The following is a 20,838-nucleotide window of genomic DNA, read 5'->3' as shown; positions in this document are numbered from 1 at the left end:
ATATAGGACATGTATGGTGAGGTGTACTGATGGGAAATGGGTATAATAATATAGGACATGTAAGGTGAGGTGTACTGATGGGAAATGGGTGTAATAATGTAGGACATGTATGGTGAGGTACTTATGGGAAATGGGTGTAATGATGTAGGACATGTATGGTGAGGTGATGTAGTGATGGGAATTGGGTATAATGATGTAGGACATGTATGGTGAGGTGATGTTCTGATGGGAAATATGTGTAATGATGTATGACGTGTATGGTGAGGTAATGTACTGATGGGAAATGGGTGTAATGATGTAGGACATGTATGGTGAGGTGATGGGAAATGGGTGTAATGATGTAGGACATGTATGGTGAGGTGATGGGAAATGGGTGTAATGATGTAGGACATGTATGGTGAGGTGCTGTACTGATGGGAAATGGGTGTAATTATGTAGGACATGTATGGTGAGGTGATGGGAAATGGGTGTAATGATGTAGGACATGTATGCTGAGGTGATGTACTGATGGGAAATGGGTGTAATGATGTATGACGTGTATGGTGAGGTGATGTACTGATGGGAAATGGGTGTAATGATGTATGACGTGTATGGTGAGGTGATGTACTGATGGGAAATGGGTATAATGATGTAGGACATGTATGGTGAGGTGATGTTCTGATGGGAAATATGTGTAATGATGTAGGACGTGTATGGTGAGGTGATGTACTGATGGGAAATGGGTGTAATGATGTAGGACATGTATGGTGAGGTGATGTACTGATGGGAAATGGGTGTAATGATGTAGGACGTGTATGGTGAGATGCTGTACTGATGGGAAATGGGTGTAATGATGTAGGACATGTATGGTGAGGTGCTGTACTGATGGGGAATGGGTGTAATGATGTAGGACATGTATGGTGAGATGCTGTAGTGATGGGAAATGGGTGTAATGATGTAGGACATGTATGGTGAGATGCTGTACTGATGGGAAATGGGTTTAATGATGTAGGACATATATGGTGAGGTGATGGGAAATGGGTGTAATGATGTAGGACATGTATGGTGAGGTGATGTACTGATGGGAAATGGGTGTAATTATGTAGGACGTGTATGGTGACGTGATGTACTGATGGGAAATATGTGTAATGATGTAGGACATGTATGGTGAGGTGATGTAGTGATGTAAAACTGATGTAATAATGTGGGATATGAGTATTGTATTTATGGAAAATGGGTCCTGGTATCTAACGTCATAGTGTTCATGCTGCTTGCCGGGTGGGATGTCCTGTGTCCGACATTGGCATTCACATGTTAACCACTTGTTTTTAAGGAAATATATTTTCTATCTTGTATCCTGATGAAAGGGTACTGAAATGTTGCCGTAGATTCCAATGCCAGTGTTATGTCTGTAAAATACAGGACTGCCGCATCACTTGGGAAGGATACATGTTATCTCATGCAGGCACACATCTTATTGTTGTCCTACAGGGAGAGCCTTTTGTGTGTTTTTATATATATAGGGACCTATGGGGTAGATGTACGATAGCGGCGCTTAACGTGCCGCTATATCGCTTCCTGCTTCGCATCTTTACCGAGGCAAAGCAGGAAGCATTACCGATGAGATATATAAGCATCTCATCGGCCGGAGTGGGGGAGTGATAACTGCCCCCTCCGGCACTACCCGCTAGAGACCACAGTGCGTCAGCCTAGTGCAGAAGCACTGTATCTCAGTCCCAGCAGGTTCCACTGAGCATGCACAGAATCCCGCAAGTATCGCGAGATCCCCGCATGCTGCCTGGAGCCGGCTGTAGCCCCGGCAGGGACAGCGATGTCCTTGCTGTGGTGATAGGGCAGTGACAGCTACAGCAGGCCAAAACAGTCAGGCGATCTGACCGTTCAAACATAGCCCAGGCTATCGGTGCTGCTATCTTGTAGTTAGCAGCGCCTATAATGATAGGGGCGCTTAGCGTCCCTGTAATTTACCGGCATATCCCCAATCATACATCAGGTAGAATCGCTGATACTGCTTCTGAGCTTCTTACATCTCCCCCTATATTTTACGGGTGCTCTCCCTTCTAGTATTACAATCTATGGCAGTATCACTCTTCTCCCAGTGGTGGTGCTCTACCAGTGTTTATTCCTGCAGTATCATTTCTCCCCAGTGGTGGTGCTCTACCAGTGTTTATTCCTGCAGTATCATTTCTCACCAGTGGTGGTACTCTACCAGTGTTTATTCCTGCAGTATCATTTCTCCCCAGTGGTGGTGCTCTACCAGTGTTTATTCCTTAAGTATCATTTCTCACCAGTGGTGGTGCTCTACCAGTGTTTATTCCTTCAGTATCATTTCTCACCAGTGGTGGTGCTCTACCAGTGTTTATTCCTGCAGTATCATTTCTCCCCAGTGGTGGTGCTCTACCAGTGTTTTTCCTTAAGTATCATTTCTCACCAGTGGTGGTGCTCTACCAGTGTTTATTCCTGCAGTATCATTTCTCACCAGTGGTGGTGCTCTACCAGTGTTTATTCCTTAAGTATAATTTCTCACCAGTGGTGGTGCTCTGCCAGTGTTTATTCCTGCAGTATCATTTCTCCCCAGTGGTGGTGCTCTACCAGTGTTTATTCCTGCAGTATCATTTCTCACCAGTGGTGGTGCTCTACCAGTGTTTATTCCTGCAGTATCATTTCTCACCACTGGTGGTGCTCTACCAGTGTTTATTCCTGCAGTATCATTTCTCACCAGTGGTGGTGCTCTGCCAGTGTTTATTCCTCCAGTATCATTTCTCACCAGTGGTGGTGCTCTGCCAGTGTTTATTCCTGCAGTATCATTTCTCACCAGTGGTGGTGCTCTACCAGTGTTTATTCCTGCAGTATCATTTCTCACCAGTGGTGATGCTCTGCCAGTGTTTATTCCTGCAGTATCATTTCTCACCAGTGGTGATGCTCTGCCAGTGTTTATTTCTGCAGTATCATTTCTCACCAGTGGTGGTGCTCTGCCAGTGTTTAGTCCTGCAGTATCATTTCTCACCAGTGGTGGTGCTCTGCCAGTGTTTATTCCTGCAGTATCATTTCTCACCAGTGGTGGTGCTCTACCAGTGTTTATTCCTGCAGTATCATTTCTCACCAGTGGTGATGCTCTGCCAGTGTTTATTCCTGCAGTATCATTTCTCACCAGTGGTGATGCTCTGCCAGTGTTTATTCCTGCAGTACCATTTGTCACCATTGGTGGTGCTCTGCCAGTGTTTATTCTTGCAGTATCATTTCTCACCAGTGGTGGTGCTCTGCCAGTGTTTATTCCTGCAGTATCATTTCTCACCAGTGGTGATGCTCTGCCAGTGTTTATTCCTGCAGTATCATTTCTCACTAGTGGTGGTGCTCTGCCAGTGTTTATTCCTGCAGTATCATTTCTCACCAGTGGTGGTGCTCTGCCAGTGTTTATTCCTGCAGTATCATTTCTCACCAGTGGTGGTGCTCTGCCAGTGTTTATTTCTGCAGTATCATTTCTCACCAGTGGTGGTGCTCTACCAGTGTTTAATTCTGCAGTATCATTTCTCACCAGTGGTGATGCTCTGGCAGTGTTTATTCCTGCAGTATCATTTCTCACCAGTGGTGGTGCTCTGCCAGTGTTTATTCCTGCAGTATCATTTCTCACCAGTGGTGGTGCTCTGCCAGTGTTTATTCCTTCAGTATCATTTCTCACCAGTGGTGGCGCTCTACCAGTGTTTATTCCTGCAGTATGATTTCTCACCAGTGGTGGTGCTCTGCCAGTGTTTATTCCTGCAGTATCATTTCTCACCAGTGGCGGTGCTCTACCAGTGTTTATTCCTGCAGTATAATTTCTCACCAGTGGTGATGCTCTGGCAGTGTTTATTCCTGCAGTATCATTTCTCACCAGTGGTGGTGCTCTGCCAGTGTTTATTCCTGCAGTATCATTTCTCACCAGTGGTGGTGCTCTGCCAGTGTTTATTCCTGCAGTATCATTTCTCACCAGTGGTGGCGCTCTACCAGTGTTTATTCCTGCAGTATCATTTCTCACCAGTGGTGGTGCTCTGCCAGTGTTTATTCCTGCAGTATCATTTCTCACCAGTGGTGGTGCTTCTGCCAGTGTTTATTCCTACAGTATCATTTCTCACCAGTGGTGATGCTCTGGCAGTGTTTATTTCTGCAGTATCATTTCTCACCAGTGGTGGTGCTCTGCCAGTGTTTATTCCTGCAGTATCATTTCTCACCAGTGGTGGTGCTCTGCCAGTGTTTATTCCTTCAGTATCATTTCTCACCAGTGGTGGCGCGCTACCAGTGTTTATTCCTGCAGTATCATTTCTCACCAGTGGTGGCGCTCTGCCAGTGTTTATTCCTGCAGTATCATTTCTCACCAGTGGTGGTGCTCTGCCAGTGTTTATTCCTGCAGTGTCATTTCTCACTAGTGGTGGTGCACTTTTCTGGTGCTCCTAGCACTTTGTGTTGTGCAGCTGGAGGCAATTGGCTAATCAGCTGCAGCTGTACTTCGGCTTATTACCCAGCTTCTGGGAGCAATCTGCAGTCTATTACAGTGTTATGCTGTCTCACAGACCAGACTGCACCCTGCTATCTATGCTCCTGCAGTGAGTATCGGTGGCTGTTCTCATTAGCACCTCTAGTGCTTTTCATGTTACAGGACTTTGCCTTATTGCCGTGGTTTACTGCATCTTAAGTTGTCAGCTCCCTTGAATCTATTACATTGCAAGCTGTGCTGTTATATTACATTTCAAGTCAAGTCTGCTAACCTGTTATGCTACAGTACATTATAAGTTACTCCTGCTTAGCTATTACACCATGTGATTGCTGACTTCTTATACTGAGCTGACTGCATGTAGTACCCCCATAGTTATGGGGTTACCCCTTTATAAATTAGGGAGACACTCTGGTGTTCTGTAGCCCCTGTCAGTGTGTGTGTGTATGTGTGTGTATATATATATATATATATATATATATATATATATATATATATATATATATATATATATATATATAATATTCCCATAGGCAGGTATAGTGAACTCTTGCTGACGCTGCTCTCCCTGAACCCCACTGAGTATGTGCAGACTGGGGGGAAGGAAATGTCCCTGGGGCAGTAACCTATTTTCGTGGGAAAATCCTGCCCCACTCATTGGTAGCCGGGTGTCCAGGCAGAGATCCTTGTAGGCGGCCTGTTGCTGGGGATCCCTTATCCACTCATAGAAGCCGGACCAAGCGGGAGAGCTTATAAAATGCCTATCCCAGGGGGCTGGAGGCTGGTTCTGTTGTCTGTTATGAGTTTCTGTGGAGTGCCCTTGGATCTGGGGAATCTGAGGAGAGAGTTGTGTGTGTGGGGACCTGCATTGCACCTGTGGATCTGTTGGATAAGGGGTGCGGCACTGTTTTGTTGCCCTGGATTACAATTACTGTACTAAGTGCAGCACAAGAAAACCCCGTTGGTTTATGAGTAAAAGCCCCTAAGTGACCATTGTGGAAGACCAGCGTGAGGCTGTTTATGCAGCGGGTAAATCAATGTCACTGAAAGCCCCTCACCTGCAGAAAAGTTTTCAGTGCTGCCCTTCATTAATCACCTGGCTCAGCCTACCTGCGGGAGCGGAGGGGCTGTTGCCGCTGGAGTGCTAGTCCCTGGAGCCCGAGCAGAGGGTGTGACTGCACTGCCCAATGCTGGAGGAGGACCTGCGGACTCATATTTGACTGCCACTAGGAGTCAGCAGCACTGTTGTGTCTAGGAGTGCCGGGCTTCCCAACAGAGGACCCTTCTCTCTTGCCGGAGGCTGCCCGGATAAGTGCCTGCAGACCCGAGCGCTACGCCTGAAGAGCTGCCTACTGGATCCGGGGGAAGAAACCCCATGCTGCACTCTGTTACTGCCTCGGATCGGAGGGATGGCCGACAGGAGGAAGATTGTTGCGGAGGATGGCTTGTGAGAGGACCCAATAGTGGCAGGCATCAGAAGTGACAGCCCCAGAGGAAGAGTGCTCCAGGACCGCGCAGATGCCGCATTTACCTGCCGGATGGAGCCCCGCGAGCAGAGATTTCCCCTTGTTGTACCCTTGCAAAATCCCTGCATGAGGTCCACAGCGGGGAGGTGCGGTGCATTGCATCCCAGAGCTCTGCTGGATGTCGTTGGGAGGCTGAACTGCAAGTGGTGAGAACACACCACCATCTCCCACTATCACTATCTTATCCCTGCCTTGTTTGCGGCCTACTCTACCACTAGTTAGGACCCCTCCACCCCTGGGTCACCTTCCCCTTCCTGGGTCCAGAGTTAGTAGGGAACTCATATTAACCAATCAGATTGCCCCTATTAGGCTGGGTTTAGAGGTTGGCTTAGAGTCTGAGACTAGACCTTAGGTTACATTTTGCAGCTGTGTTAGTGAATTAACAGGATACTTCTTGCTCTGTCCCATATTCTTGGCTGATTTCGGGTATTTTTTTCCCTTCCTGAGAACCTCCAGCTCATGCTGGGAGGGGATATCATTTATTTGTGTCAGCTCATGTCTGATGCAACCATATGGGATGTCAACTATTGCTGTGAATCTTATGCAATCTGTAGTTCTTCCTGCTGATGACTTTATGTAATTGCTGATCTCTCCCAAGGCACTGGGCATTTTTATTGTTAGATATTGTCAAATGCTGATTTTTTTTTTTTTTTTTTCTTGCCATGAGATGTTTGTGTATTTGCTGGTATTGGTATTGTATTGGTATTGGTGTGTCATTGGTATTGTATTGGTATTGGTGTGTCATTGGTATTGTATTGGTATTGGTGTGTCATTGGTATTGTATTGGTATTGGTGTGTTATTGGTATTGGTGTGTCATTGGTATTGTATTGGTATTGGTGTGTCATTGGTATTGTATTGGTGTGTCATTGGTATTGTATTGGTATTGGTGTGTCATTGGTATTGTATTGGTATTGTATTGGTATTGGTGTGTCATTGGTATTGTATTGGTATTGTATTGGTATTGGTGTGTCATTGGTATTGTATTGGTGTGTCATTGGTATTGTATTGGTATTGGTGTGTCATTGGTATTGTATTGGTGTGTCATTGGTATTGTATTGGTATTGGTGTGTCATTGGTATTGTATTGGTATTGATGTGTCATTGGTATTGTATTGGTATTGATGTGTCATTGGTATTGTATTGGTGTGTCATTGGTATTGTATTGGTATTGGTGTGTCATTGGTATTGTATTGGTGTGTCATTGGTATTGTATTGGTGTGTCATTGGTATTGTATTGGTATTGATGTGTCATTGGTATTGTATTGGTGTGTCATTGGTATTGTATTGGTGTGTCATTGGTATTGTATTGGTATTGTATTGGTATTGATGTGTCATTGGTATTGTATTGGTATTGATGTGTCATTGGTATTGTATTGGTATTGCTGGCACATGTCTGTGATGCACTGATCGGTAGCCGGGATCTACTGCAGGGACAGTTCATGCTAATGTAATGTATAGTCTTGTTGCCTGCTGATGTCTAATTTGTATGCTGATGTTTCTATGTATTTTTACTGTGAACAATTTACCTTATTGATTTCTGTAATGCAATGTATATTAATGTAACGTTTCTTTAACCCTGTGTAACCCCGGCTGGCAAGTCTTGTGGTATATGCATCAAGGTGGTATTGTCTTCATTTTCCCAGCAAAGGCTCAGACTGTGTTTTAACTATTGCAAGTTACCAGTGAACTACTGCTTCCAGCATAGCCCAGGTGTTTATCTATTTTCCCAGCATAGGCTCAAGTATTAGCAAGGACTGTTTTTTAATTGCTACACTCTGCTGGTGAACTACTAGGTCTAGCATAGTTTGTGCTTTCCCAGGATTCCTCACTTCTTCAAAAAGTTTGGTAACTGTTTCCTGTAGTGACCTTTACTGGCCAGCAGGGGGCACCGGTAGAGGACAGGGAGGATTTACGTTATTACATTGATATTGAAAGCTGAGAGTTAGTTTTCTGTCCATGGTACATTCTATGCTGCTGTTATTCACTCACTTTGTACAAATAAAACTGCGCTTTACCTTCCTGTCTGGTCACTGTGTCTGCACTTAGGGGTAATTACTAAGGTCTCTCTGTCACTGTGTCTGCACTTAGGGGTAATTACTAAGGTCTCTGTCACTGTGTCTGCACTTAGGGGTAATTACTAAGGTCTCTCTGTCACTGTGTCTGCACTTAGGGGTAATTACTAAGGCCTCTCTGTCACTGTGTCTGCACTTAGGGGTAATTACTAAGGTCTCTCTGTCACTGTGTCTGCACTTAGGGGTAATTACTAAGGTCTCTCTGTCACTGTGTCTGCACTTAGGGGTAATTACTAAGGTCTCTCTGTCACTGTGTCTGCACTTAGGGGTAATTACTATGGTCTCTCTGTCACTGTGTCTGCACTTAGGGGTAATTACTAAGGTCTCTCTGTCACTGTGTCTGCACTTAGGGGTAATTACTATGGTCTCTCTGTCACTGTGTCTGCACTTAGGGGTCATTACTAAGGTCTCTCTGTCACTGTGTCTGCACTTAGGGGTAATTACTAAGGTCTCTCTGTCACTTTGTCTGCACTTAGGGGTAATTACTAAGGTCTCTCTGTCACTGTGTCTGCACTTAGGGGTAATTACTAAGGTCTCTCTGTCACTGTGTCTGCACTTAGGGGTAATTACTAAGGTCTCTCTGTCACTGTGTCTGCACTTAGGGGTAATTACTATGGTCTCTCTGTCACTGTGTCTGCACTTAGGGGTAATTACTAAGGCCTCTCTGTCACTGTGTCTGCACTTAGGGGTAATTACTAAGGTCTCTCTGTCACTGTGTCTGCACTTAGGGGTAATTACTAAGGTCTCTCTGTCACTGTGTCTGCACTTAGGGGTCATTACTAAGGTCTCTCTGTCACTGTGTCTGCACTTAGGGGTCATTACTAAGGTCTCTCTGTCACTGTGTCTGCACTTAGGGGTCATTACTAAGGTCTCTCTGTCACTGTGTCTGCACTTAGGGGTAATTACTAAGGTCTCTCTGTCACTGTGTCTGCACTTAGGGGTAATTACTAAGGTCTCTCTGTCACTGTGTCTGCACTTAGGGGTAATTACTATGGTCTCTCTGTCACTGTGTCTGCACTTAGGGGTAATTACTATGGTCTCTCTGTCACTTTGTCTGCACTTAGGGGTAATTACTAAGGCCTCTCTGTCACGGTGTCTGCACTGAGGGGTAATTACTAAGGCCTCTCTGTCACTGTGTCTGCACTGAGGGGTAATTACTAAGGCCTCTCTGTCACTGTGTCTGCACTGAGGGGTAATTACTAAGGCCTCTCTGTCACTGTGTCTGCACTGAGGGGTAATTACTAAGGCCTCTCTGTCACTGTGTCTGCACTGAGGGGTAATTACTAAGGCCTCTCTGTCACTGTGTCTGCACTGAGGGGTAATTACTAAGGCCTCTCTGTCACTGTGTCTGCACTGAGGGGTAATTACTAAGGTCTCTCTGTCACTGTGTCTGCACTTAGGGGTAATTACTAAGGTCTCTCTGTCACTGTGTCTGCACTTAGGGGTCATTACTAAGGTCTCTCTGTCACTTTGTCTGCACTTAGGGGTAATTACTAAGGTCTCTCTGTCACTGTGTCTGCACTTAGGGGTCATTACTAAGGTCTCTCTGTCACTTTGTCTGCACTTAGGGGTAATTACTAAGGTCTCTCTGTCACTGTGTCTGCACTTAGGGGTAATTACTAAGGTCTCTCTGTCACTGTGTCTGCACTTAGGGGTCATTACTAAGGTCTCTCTGTCACTTTGTCTGCACTTAGGGGTAATTACTAAGGCCTCTCTGTCACTGTGTCTGCACTGAGGGGTAATTACTAAGGTCTCTCTGTCACTGTGTCTGCACTTAGGGGTAATTACTAAGGTCTCTCTGTCACTGTGTCTGCACTTAGGGGTCATTACTAAGGTCTCTCTGTCACTGTGTCTGCACTTAGGGGTCATTACTAAGGTCTCTCTGTCACTTTGTCTGCACTTAGGGGTAATTACTAAGGTCTCTCTGTCACTGTGTCTGCACTTAGGGGTCATTACTAAGGTCTCTCTGTCACTTTGTCTGCACTTAGGGGTAATTACTATGGCCTCTCTGTCACTGTGTCTGCACTTAGGGGTAATTACTAAGGTCTCTCTGTCACTGTGTCTGCACTTAGGGGTAATTACTAAGGTCTCTCTGTCACTGTGTCTGCACTTAGGGGTCATTACTAAGGTCTCTCTGTCACTGTGTCTGCACTTAGGGGTCATTACTAAGGTCTCTCTGTCACTTTGTCTGCACTTAGGGGTAATTACTAAGGTCTCTCTGTCACTGTGTCTGCACTTAGGGGTAATTACTAAGGTCTCTCTGTCACTGTGTCTGCACTTAGGGGTAATTACTAAGGCCTCTCTGTCACTGTGTCTGCACTTAGGGGTAATTACTAAGGTCTCTCTGTCACTGTGTCTGCACTTAGGGGTCATTACTAAGGTCTCTCTGTCACTTTGTCTGCACTTAGGGGTCATTACTAAGGTCTCTCTGTCACTTTGTCTGCACTTAGGGGTAATTACTATGGTCTCTCTGTCACTTTGTCTGCACTTAGGGGTCATTACTAAGGTCTCTCTGTCACTGTGTCTGCACTTAGGGGTAATTACTAAGGCCTCTCTGTCACTGTGTCTGCACTTAGGGGTAATTACTATGGTCTCTCTGTCACTGTGTCTGCACTTAGGGGTAATTACTAAGGCCTCTCTGTCACTGTGTCTGCACTTAGGGGTAATTACTAAGGCCTCTCTGTCACAGTGTCTGCACTTAGGGGTAATTACTAAGGCCTCTCTGTCACAGTGTCTGCACTGAGGGGTAATTACTAAGGCCTCTCTGTCACTGTGTCTGCACTTAGGGGTAATTACTAAGGCCTCTCTGTCACTGTGTCTGCACTTAGGGGTCATTACTAAGGTCTCTCTGTCACTTTGTCTGCACTTAGGGGTAATTACTAAGGCCTCTCTGTCACTGTGTCTGCACTTAGGGGTCATTACTAAGGCCTCTCTGTCACTGTGTCTGCAGATAGGGGTAATTACTAAGGCCTCTCTGTCATGGTGTGTCCTACCTCAGCTAGGGGGAAATCGGCCACCGAAGCCTGAACCTGGTGCTGCATCATTACAGAAACTTTCAGAGCATCACAGGGAGTACTTACCTTTAACATGGAGTCCTCCTGAGAATGAAAGGATAACTCACTCAGCGCACAGACAAAATGTCGGCTGGCATTACAGTACTGGCGTCCATTGTCCGTCATGTGAGAGGAGAGTTTCACTAACTGTAGGATAAAGAGAAGAAACATTACTGTATTATACCATATACTGTACATAGTATATTATCCTGTATTATACCATATACTGTACATAGTATATTATCCTGTATTATACCATATACTGTATATCAGTGATTTTCAACTCGCGGGACACTACACAAGATTTTAAAATTGCCAAGGCGCACTATCCGGCGATGCGGTGTGCGCGGACTATGAAAAAATACACTACATTAGTTCCCACAGGAACAAAACAATCCCATTGGCTGTGCTAACAGAAAAAAAACAACCATACCACATTGCGCCCCACAGAATTGCGCCCCACAGAAAAAGAAACCTATGGCTGGCCCCACAGAAACAAAAAACAAAACAAAACACATTCTTCCCCACTAAATAGGCAAATATATGGCTGGATAACATATGGCTGTTTCTCACTAAAAAAAATGACATGGCTGGTTCCCACGAAGAAGAAAAAAATGTCTGGTCCCCACAAAACCCACATTTCTTCCCCCCCCCCCCCCTTGTCACTCACACTGCAGCAGGATCACGTGCGGGCGGGCGGGCTTCCAGGCAGGCTGCAGAGCCTGCCTGGACAGAGCGCGGGCTGGCTGATTGGCGCAGGGCGTTGGTTGGCAGAGGGGGCTGGAGGGCAGTGGACAACGCGGCGTGCGTGACCTGTGATGTCACGCTGCCGCATCTCTGCAGGTCACTACCCGGTCGCGCCTCAGTCTCCCAGAGGAGCTCAGCGGCCCGGGATGCTGAAGTACAGTAAAATGTGCCCGGTGGCTCTGACAGCCCCGCGGCACACTGGTTGAAAACCGCTGCTGTATATAGTATATCATTATCCTGTATTATACCATATACTGTACATAGTATAGCATTATCCTGTATTATACCATATACTGTACATAGTATAGCATTATCCTGTATTATACCATATACTGTACATAGTATAGCATTATCCTGTATTATACCATATACTGTACATAGTATAGCATTATCCTGTATTATACCATATACTGTACATAGTATCTCATTATCCTGTATTATACCATATACTGTACATAGTATCTCATTATCCTGTATTATACCATATACTGTACATAGTATCTCATTATCCTGTATTATACCATATACTGTACATAGTATAGCATTATCCTGTATTATACCATATACTGTACATAGTATAGCATTATCCTGTATTATACCATATACTGTACATAGTATCGCATTATCCTGTATTATACCATATACTGTACATAGTATAGCATTATCCTGTATTATACCATATACTGTACATAGTATAGCATTATCCTGTATTATACCATATACTGTACATAGTATAGCATTATCCTGTATTATACCATATACTGTACATAGTATCTCATTATCCTGTATTCTACCATATACTGTACATAGTATCTCATTATCCTGTATTATACCATATACTGTACATAGTATAGCATTATCCTGTATTATACCATATACTGTACATAGTATAGCATTATCCTGTATTCTACCATATACTGTACATAGTATAGCATTATCCTGTATTATACCATATACTGTACATAGTATAGCATTATCCTGTATTATACCATATACTGTACATAGTATAGCATTATCCTGTATTATACCATATACTGTACATAGTATCGCATTATCCCGTATTATACCATATACTGTACATAGTATCGCATTATCCTGTATTATACCATACACTGTACATAGTATAGCATTATCCTGTATTATACCATATACTGTACATAGTATAGCATTATCCTGTATTATACCATATACTGTACATAGTATAGCATTATCCTGTATTATACCATATACTGTACATAGTATAGCATTATCCTGTATTATACCATATACTGTACATAGTATAGCATTATCCTGTATTATACCATATACTGTACATAGTATAGCATTATCCTGTATTATACCATATACTGTACATAGTATAGCATTATCCTGTATTATACCATATACTGTACATAGTATAGCATTATCCTGTATTATACCATATACTGTACATAGTATAGCATTATCCTGTATTCTACCATACACTGTACATAGTATAGCATTATCCTGTATTATACCATACACTGTACATAGTATAGCATTATCCTGTATTATACCATATACTGTACATAGTATAGCATTATCCTGTATTATACCATATACTGTACATAGTATAGCATTATCCTGTATTATACCATACACTGTACATAGTATATTATTATCCTGTATTATACCATATACTGTACATAGTATAGCATTATCCTGTATTATACCATACACTGTACATAGTATAGCATTATCCTGTATTATACCATACACTGTACATAGTATATCATTATCCTGTATTATACCATATACATCTCCTATACAGAGACAGGGATGCCACTACTGTATATAGTATAATTATCCTGTATATATTGGAGATGTTTGTGGACCCCTGAGTTTTTTGGTTCTAATTCATAATCGTGTTTTTGCTTTTGATTCCCTTAATAATTGCCGAAAATCAATAAAAAAAACTAAAAATTAAACATTGATAAAATGTCTATTTTGGGCCGTTTCTATGTAATACGGAATCCGAGGTCAGTTTTTATATCCTAGCTCCAAACTGACAGCAGAGCGGAACTGGGACTGGCCCTGATTCAGAGCCGGACGCTATGACAGAGCGCTCGCGCTGAATCAGGGCCGTCCTTCCAGATTTTAGAGCGGCCTCCTGGCCGCTTGCATATAGCGAGCGGCCAAAAAGATGGCCGCGATGGTCAAGACCATCGCAACCATCGGGCTTGCGACGAGACCCTTGTGGTAGGGTCTCATCTGCCGCAAGCCCTGGAGTGCTTTTGGCTCTATCAGAAGTGATGTCAGTGGGGCTGGCCCCAGACTGTAAGCGTTCCCATAGGAACGCCTCCATCTGGCCAGCCACGCCCCCGGCACACCCACCAAAGGGGGCGTGCTGTCAATCACCATCGACAGCACGCCCCCTTTGTAGCGAGATCCATAGCGACAGCTTGCCCATCGCAATCCGGGTCTCGCATGCACACGACGGAGCCGGGTCCGTCGTGCACATGCGCACTAGCCCAACATCGACCCGCTTGCGAGCACTCAGCAGTCGCGAGCTGGTCTGAATCAGGCCCTCTATTCGGCTCGGAACCTCAGTGATTACGAACTAAGACTCCATTAGACTCTGACCCCTAAATCCGGCTATGTTTTGTAATTTAGGTTTACTGAACCGCACAGCTCTAATATTTGTTACTCTGTAGATGTAAAGGTTTGTTATCTATGATATTGCTATGGAATTTATGTCACTATATAACTTTGTAAATATGTGACTACATAACTGTGAATATATAACTATGTAATTATGTACATATATATGTAACAGTCCTCATCCAATCCCAATGTCTGTGTGCCACCTGCTGTATATTATAGGTAATACATTATCATATACAGTAGTACATTTGGTTACACCCAATCAGGGCTGCAAGGCGATGACTGACTGACAAAGGAGATTCTGTGCTTCTAGAATAAGCCGTTGATGTAATAATGACGATAATAAACCTTTAGAGAAATAATCCTTAGTATGATATGGGTTCAATTTCCATGTATGGTTACTGGATATGGACTCCAATGGTGAATCTGCCGTGTGTCGCACAGGCTTGGGTGTACCCATATAGTGAATCTGCCGTGTGTCGCACAGGCTTGGGTGTACCGATATGGTGAATCTGCCGTGTGTCGCACAGGCTTGGGTGTACCCATATGGTGAATCTGCCGTGTGTCGCACAGGCTTGGGTGTACCCATATGGTGAATCTGGCGTGTGTCACATGCTTGGGTGTACCCATATGGTGAATCTGCCGTGTGGCACAGGCTTGGGTGTACCCATATGGTGAATCTGGCGTGTGTCACATGCTTGGGTGTACCCATATGGTGAATCTGCCGTGTGTCACAGGCTTGGGTGTACCCATATGGTGAATCTGGCGTGTGTCGCACAGGCTTGGGTGTACCCATATGGTGAATCTGCCGTGTGTCACAGGCTTGGGTGTACCCATATGGTGAATCTGCCGTGTGTCGCACAGGCTTGGGTGTACCCATATAGTGAATCTGCCGTGTGTCACAGGCTTGGGTGTACCCATATGGCGAATCTGCCGTGTGTCGCACAGGCTTGGGTGTACCCATATAGTGAATCTGCCGTGTGTCACAGGCTTGGGTGTACCGATATGGTGAATCTGCCGTGTGTCGCACAGGCTTGGGTGTACCCATATGGTGAATCTGCCGTGTGTCGCACAGGCTTGGGTGTACCCATATGGTGAATCTGGCGTGTGTCACATGCTTGGGTGTACCCATATGGTGAATCTGCCGTGTGTCACAGGCTTGGGTGTACCCATATGGTGAATCTGGCGTGTGTCGCACAGGCTTGGGTGTACCCATATGGTGAATCTGGCGTGTGTCGCACAGGCTTGGGTGTACCCATATGGTGAATCTGCCGTGTGTCACAGGCTTGGGTGTACCCATATGGTGAATCTGCCGTGTGTCGCACAGGCTTGGGTGTACCCATATGGTGAATCTGGCGTGTGTCACATGCTTGGGTGTACCCATATGGTGAATCTGGCGTGTGTCGCACAGGCTTGGGTGTACCCATATGGTGAATCTGGCGTGTGTCGCACAGGCTTGGGTGTACCCATATGGTGAATCTGGCGTGTGTCGCACAGGCTTGGGTGTACCCATATGGTGAATCTGCCGTGTGTCACAGGCTTGGGTGTACCGATTCCTTCACTAATCAATGATTCCAAAATCATCAACCATTATCACAAAGTGAACTTGGATTCAACTAAGGGTCACATTTACCAGAGGTTGATTTAGATTTAAAATAAATTAAAGGTTACTGGTACCCTTAAGTCATTATAATCCATTTTATTTCACACACGTCTGTGTGTGTCTGTACGTGTGTGTGTGTGTGTATGTAATATATATATTATACAATTTGTGTATTTCACTTATGTTGCTAGGGAATGACTGATTCCATTCCCAACCTGTCGCCATTGTAGACCATAGTAATTCTAGGCAGGTTAGGGCACTGTACAGCAGGAAATATGCATTAATAATAATTCATCTATTGCTGAAATGATGACTATTAGTAGTTTTTGTAACTATAAGTTATACGTGTGCCCCCATGCAGAGGACAGGTGTATATTTGAGTCTGTATATAGGAGACTGCGCTGAGTAATGTGATGTCTGACACCTGTATATCTGTGTGCTCCTGAGTCTGTATATAGCTCCTGAGTCTGTATATAGCTCCTGAGTCTGTATATAGCTCCTGAGTCTGTATATAGGAGACTGCGCTGAGTAATGTGATATGTGACACCTGTATATCTGTGTGCTCCTGAGTCTGTATATAGGAGACTGCGCTGAGTAATGTGATATGTGACACCTGTATATCTGTATATAGCTCCTGAGTCTGTATATAGCTCCTGAGTCTGTATATGGGAGACTGCGCTGAGTAATGTGATATGTGACACCTGTATATCTGTGTGCTCCTGAGTCTGTATATGGGAGACTGCGCTGAGTAATGTGATATGTGACACTTGTATATCTGTGTGCTCCTGAGTCTGTATATGGGAGACTGCGCTGTGTAATGTGATATGTGACACCTGTATATCTGTGTGCTCCTGAGTCTGTATATAGGAGACTGCGCTGAGTAATGTGATATGTGACACTTGTATATCTGTGTGCTCCTGAGTCTGTATATGGGAGACTGCGCTGTGTAATGTGATATGTGACACCTGTATATCTGTGTGCTCCTGAGTCTGTATATAGGAGACTGCGCTGTGTAATGTGATATGTGACACCTGTATATATCTGTGCTCCTGAGTCTGTATATAGGAGACTGCGCTGAGTAATGTGATATGTGACACCTGTATATCTGTGTGCTCCTGATTCTGTATATGGAGACTGCGCTGAGTAATGTGACACCTGTAATATCTGTGTGCTCCTGAGTCTGTATATAGGAGACTGTGCTGAGTAATGTGATATGTGACACCTGTATATCTGTGTGCTCCTGAGTCTGTATATAGGAGACTGCGCTGAGTACTGTGACACCTGTAATATCTGTGTGCTCCTGAGTCTGTATATAGGAGACTGTGCTGAGTAATGTGATATGTGACACCTGTATATCTGTGTGCTCCTGAGTCTGTATATAGGAGACTGCGCTGAGTACTGTGACACCTGTATATCTGTGTGCTCCTGAGTCTGTATATGGGAGACTGCGCTGAGTAATGTGATATGTGACACCTGTATATCTGTGTGCTCCTGAGTCTGTATATAGGAGACTGCGCTGAGTAATGTGATATGTGACACTTGTATATCTGTGTGCTCCTGAGTCTGTATATGGGAGACTGCGCTGTGTAATGTGATATGTGACACCTGTATATCTGTGTGCTCCTGAGTCTGTATATAGGAGACTGCGCTGTGTAATGTGATATGTGACACCTGTATATATCTGTGCTCCTGAGTCTGTATATAGGAGACTGCGCTGAGTAATGTGATATGTGACACCTGTATATCTGTGTGCTCCTGATTCTGTATATGGAGACTGCGCTGAGTAATGTGACACCTGTAATATCTGTGTGCTCCTGAGTCTGTATATAGGAGACTGTGCTGAGTAATGTGATATGTGACACCTGTATATCTGTGTGCTCCTGAGTCTGTATATAGGAGACTGCGCTGAGTACTGTGACACCTGTAATATCTGTGTGCTCCTGAGTCTGTATATAGGATACTGCGCTGAGTAATGTGATATGTGACACCTGTATATCTGTGTGCTCCTGAGTCTGTATATAGGAGACTGCGCTGAGTAATGTGATATGTGACACCTGTATATCTGTGTGCTACTGAGTCTGTATATGGGAGACTGCGCTGAGTAATGTGATATGTGACACCTGTATATCTGTGTGCTCCTGAGTCTGTATATAGGAGACTGCGCTGAGTAATGTGATATGTGACACCTGTATATCTGTGTGCTCCTGAGTCTGTATATAGGAGACTGCGCTGAGTAATGTGATATGTGACACCTGTATATCTGTGTGCTCCTGAGTCTGTATATAGGAGACTGCGCTGAGTAATGTGATGTGTGACACCTGTATATCTGTGTGCTCCTGAGTCTGTATATAGGAGACTGCGCTGAGTAATGTGATGTGTGACACCTGTATATATCTGTGCTGCTGAGTCTGTATATAGGAGACTGTGCTGAGTAATGTGATATGTGACACCTGTATATCTGTGTGCTGTATGAACCATAACAGATCTTGTAATGAGAGAAGCTGTGGCTTTATATACAGATTCAGAGACTAAGTCACACACAGATATATTAGTGATGATAGAATTAATCAGTGCCATATTCTAGTGTGTCCTACAGATGTTTCCTGCTACATCTTTGTTGCATACATAGCAAATCACAAGGTGGGTGCCCGCCAATGGATAACTGCACTGCGTTCGCACCCGTGTCTTCATAGGAATGCATGGTGCGCGCCGTAGCATATGCTGCTGCAGGTAATCACGTGGCGTGATGTGTGCGCATGTTTGTAGCGTGATCAGCAAAGATGTAGCTGGACACATCTGTAGACTGATTTCTGATAAAAATATGCAAATAAGACACTCGGTGCTATCAGAGATTCGCTGGACAAGGTGCGCCATGAGGGGCTGTTTGGCGCAACCGACAAGTGAGGACACATCTGTATAGGCAGAGATCAAATAATCATATTTTATCTGGTTTTGATGTCAAATAGATATTTCAATGACAGCTAGGAGTTCTACAATCATAGAAATATACCAGTAGTCTGTACACAGGTCAAGTAGGTTTTTGGAATACCTGGGACTTATGGATTTATTAGAAATGCATTATAAAGCCAATCACCCTTTAGAAACAGTATGTCAGGATGCGGCCTGGGTTCAGCCGCTACTCACCTCCGCACCAGCGTCCTTGGGCTTAAGTGTTCAGACGCTGGGAGTGGATGTGAGTGGTGTCTGAGTATTCTCCCTGGGGTCTGCTAGGGCTTCTGTGTGTGCGTCTTGGTTTCCGTGGTACCAGATTTGGGCGCAGCCATGTTGGTCCATAATATCACATGACTAGTCTCTCCCAATAGTAGTCCATTGGATCAGAGTGTCAGCTGAGTGACCACAGACCAGCTACCCAGGGGTATTTAAGTCCTGACTCCAGGAACAGGAAACTGCTGTTCAACTTCCCTGTAACTGTGATACTCACCAGTGTTTCTCTGTTATTTCCTTCAGAGTGTTACTTCAACCTTCTCGCAGTTCTCCAGTGTTACTGCGAATTAGCATGGAAGCTAATACAGGTTTGTTATATTAGCTCACTTAGAACTCCAGTATTCATGTTACAATTCCTGTGTTGTATTGTAGTGTGCTGCTTCCATGCAAATTACTAGTTAGCTCACAGCTGGATCTCTAGTAATTCCCAGTACATTCTCCTGTGTTCTTCAAGCAGGCCTGCGACTAGGATCTCTAACATTCTCTAGTGTTCGCCTGTGTTGAGTTCAATATCCAGTATTCAAGTATTCAGCTCACACACTGATCTCCTGTGTACAAGTATTCAGCTCGCACACTGATCTCCTGTGTACAAGTATTCAGCTCGCACACTGATCTCCTGTGTACAAGTATTCAGCTCGCACACTGATCTCCTGTGTACAAGTATTCAGCTCGCACACTGATCTCCTGTGTACAAGTATTCAGCTCGCACACTGATCTCCTGTGTACAAGTATTCAGCTCGCACACTGATCTCCTGTGTACAAGTATTCAGCTCGCACACTGATCTCCTGTGTACAAGTATTCAGCTCGCACACTGATCTCCTGTGTACAAGTATTCAGCTCGCACACTGATCTCCTGTGTACAAGTATTCAGCTCACACACTGATCTCCTGTGTACAAGTATTCAGCTCTCACACTGATCTCCTGTGTACAAGTATTCAGCTCTCACACTGATCTCCTGTGTACAAGTATTCTAGTGTCATTCTCTAGTCTCCTCGTCTCTCCCAGGACCCTAGCCAGAGGGCCGTGACCTGCTCACTCGGTGCAGCGAAACCCACATCCCAATTGGAGGGGTCACTGGTGAAGACCACCTAGTGGGTTAGACTCCACACCTCTGGCTATGTCTAGCCAACACCTGGGTTTGACCTTCCTTGAGGGAACTACAGTAGGACTGTCCCTTCCCTAGCTGCCTTTTAGCCATCTGAAACCCCTGGCTCTCTGTCCCCCACAGTGGAACTCTTTGGGTCTACACCCCTGGCATTACCCTCTATCTACCATGAACAATGTCTTGTACAATCACAGTATCATGTCTGCACCTCCATTGTAAATCTTGTATGTACTTGTAATGTTCTATGTATGACTGGTTTTTCTGTTGTGTGAATAGTCCCGCTGATGGATGTACTTGTTATATGTATGACTGGTTTTTCTGTTGTGTGAATAGTCCCGCTGATGGATGTACTTGTTATATGTATGACTGGTTTTTCTGTTGTCTGAATAGTCCCGCTGATGGATGTACTTGTTATATGT

At 44.6% G+C, this 20,838-nt stretch overlaps 1 protein-coding gene across 1 annotated transcript in view; it reads right to left on the bottom strand.

Annotated features, from left to right (window-relative positions):
• Positions 1–20,838, bottom strand: part of ACAP1 (ArfGAP with coiled-coil, ankyrin repeat and PH domains 1) — a 449,099-nt gene that overhangs the window by 360,682 nt on the left and 67,579 nt on the right. Inside the window, exon 3 of the mRNA XM_088464394.1 lies at positions 11,144–11,263. Within this exon, the coding sequence (XP_088320520.1) occupies positions 11,144–11,263 (120 nt within the window). The remainder of the gene's footprint in view (positions 1–11,143; positions 11,264–20,838) is intronic.

Source organism: Taudactylus pleione, unplaced genomic scaffold (assembly GCF_031769625.1).
Source record: "Taudactylus pleione unplaced genomic scaffold, aTauple2 ptg001664l, whole genome shotgun sequence".
In the NCBI taxonomy this organism is placed as follows: Eukaryota; Metazoa; Chordata; class Amphibia; order Anura; family Myobatrachidae; genus Taudactylus; species Taudactylus pleione.
This window is presented reverse-complemented; position numbering and strand designations above follow the sequence as displayed.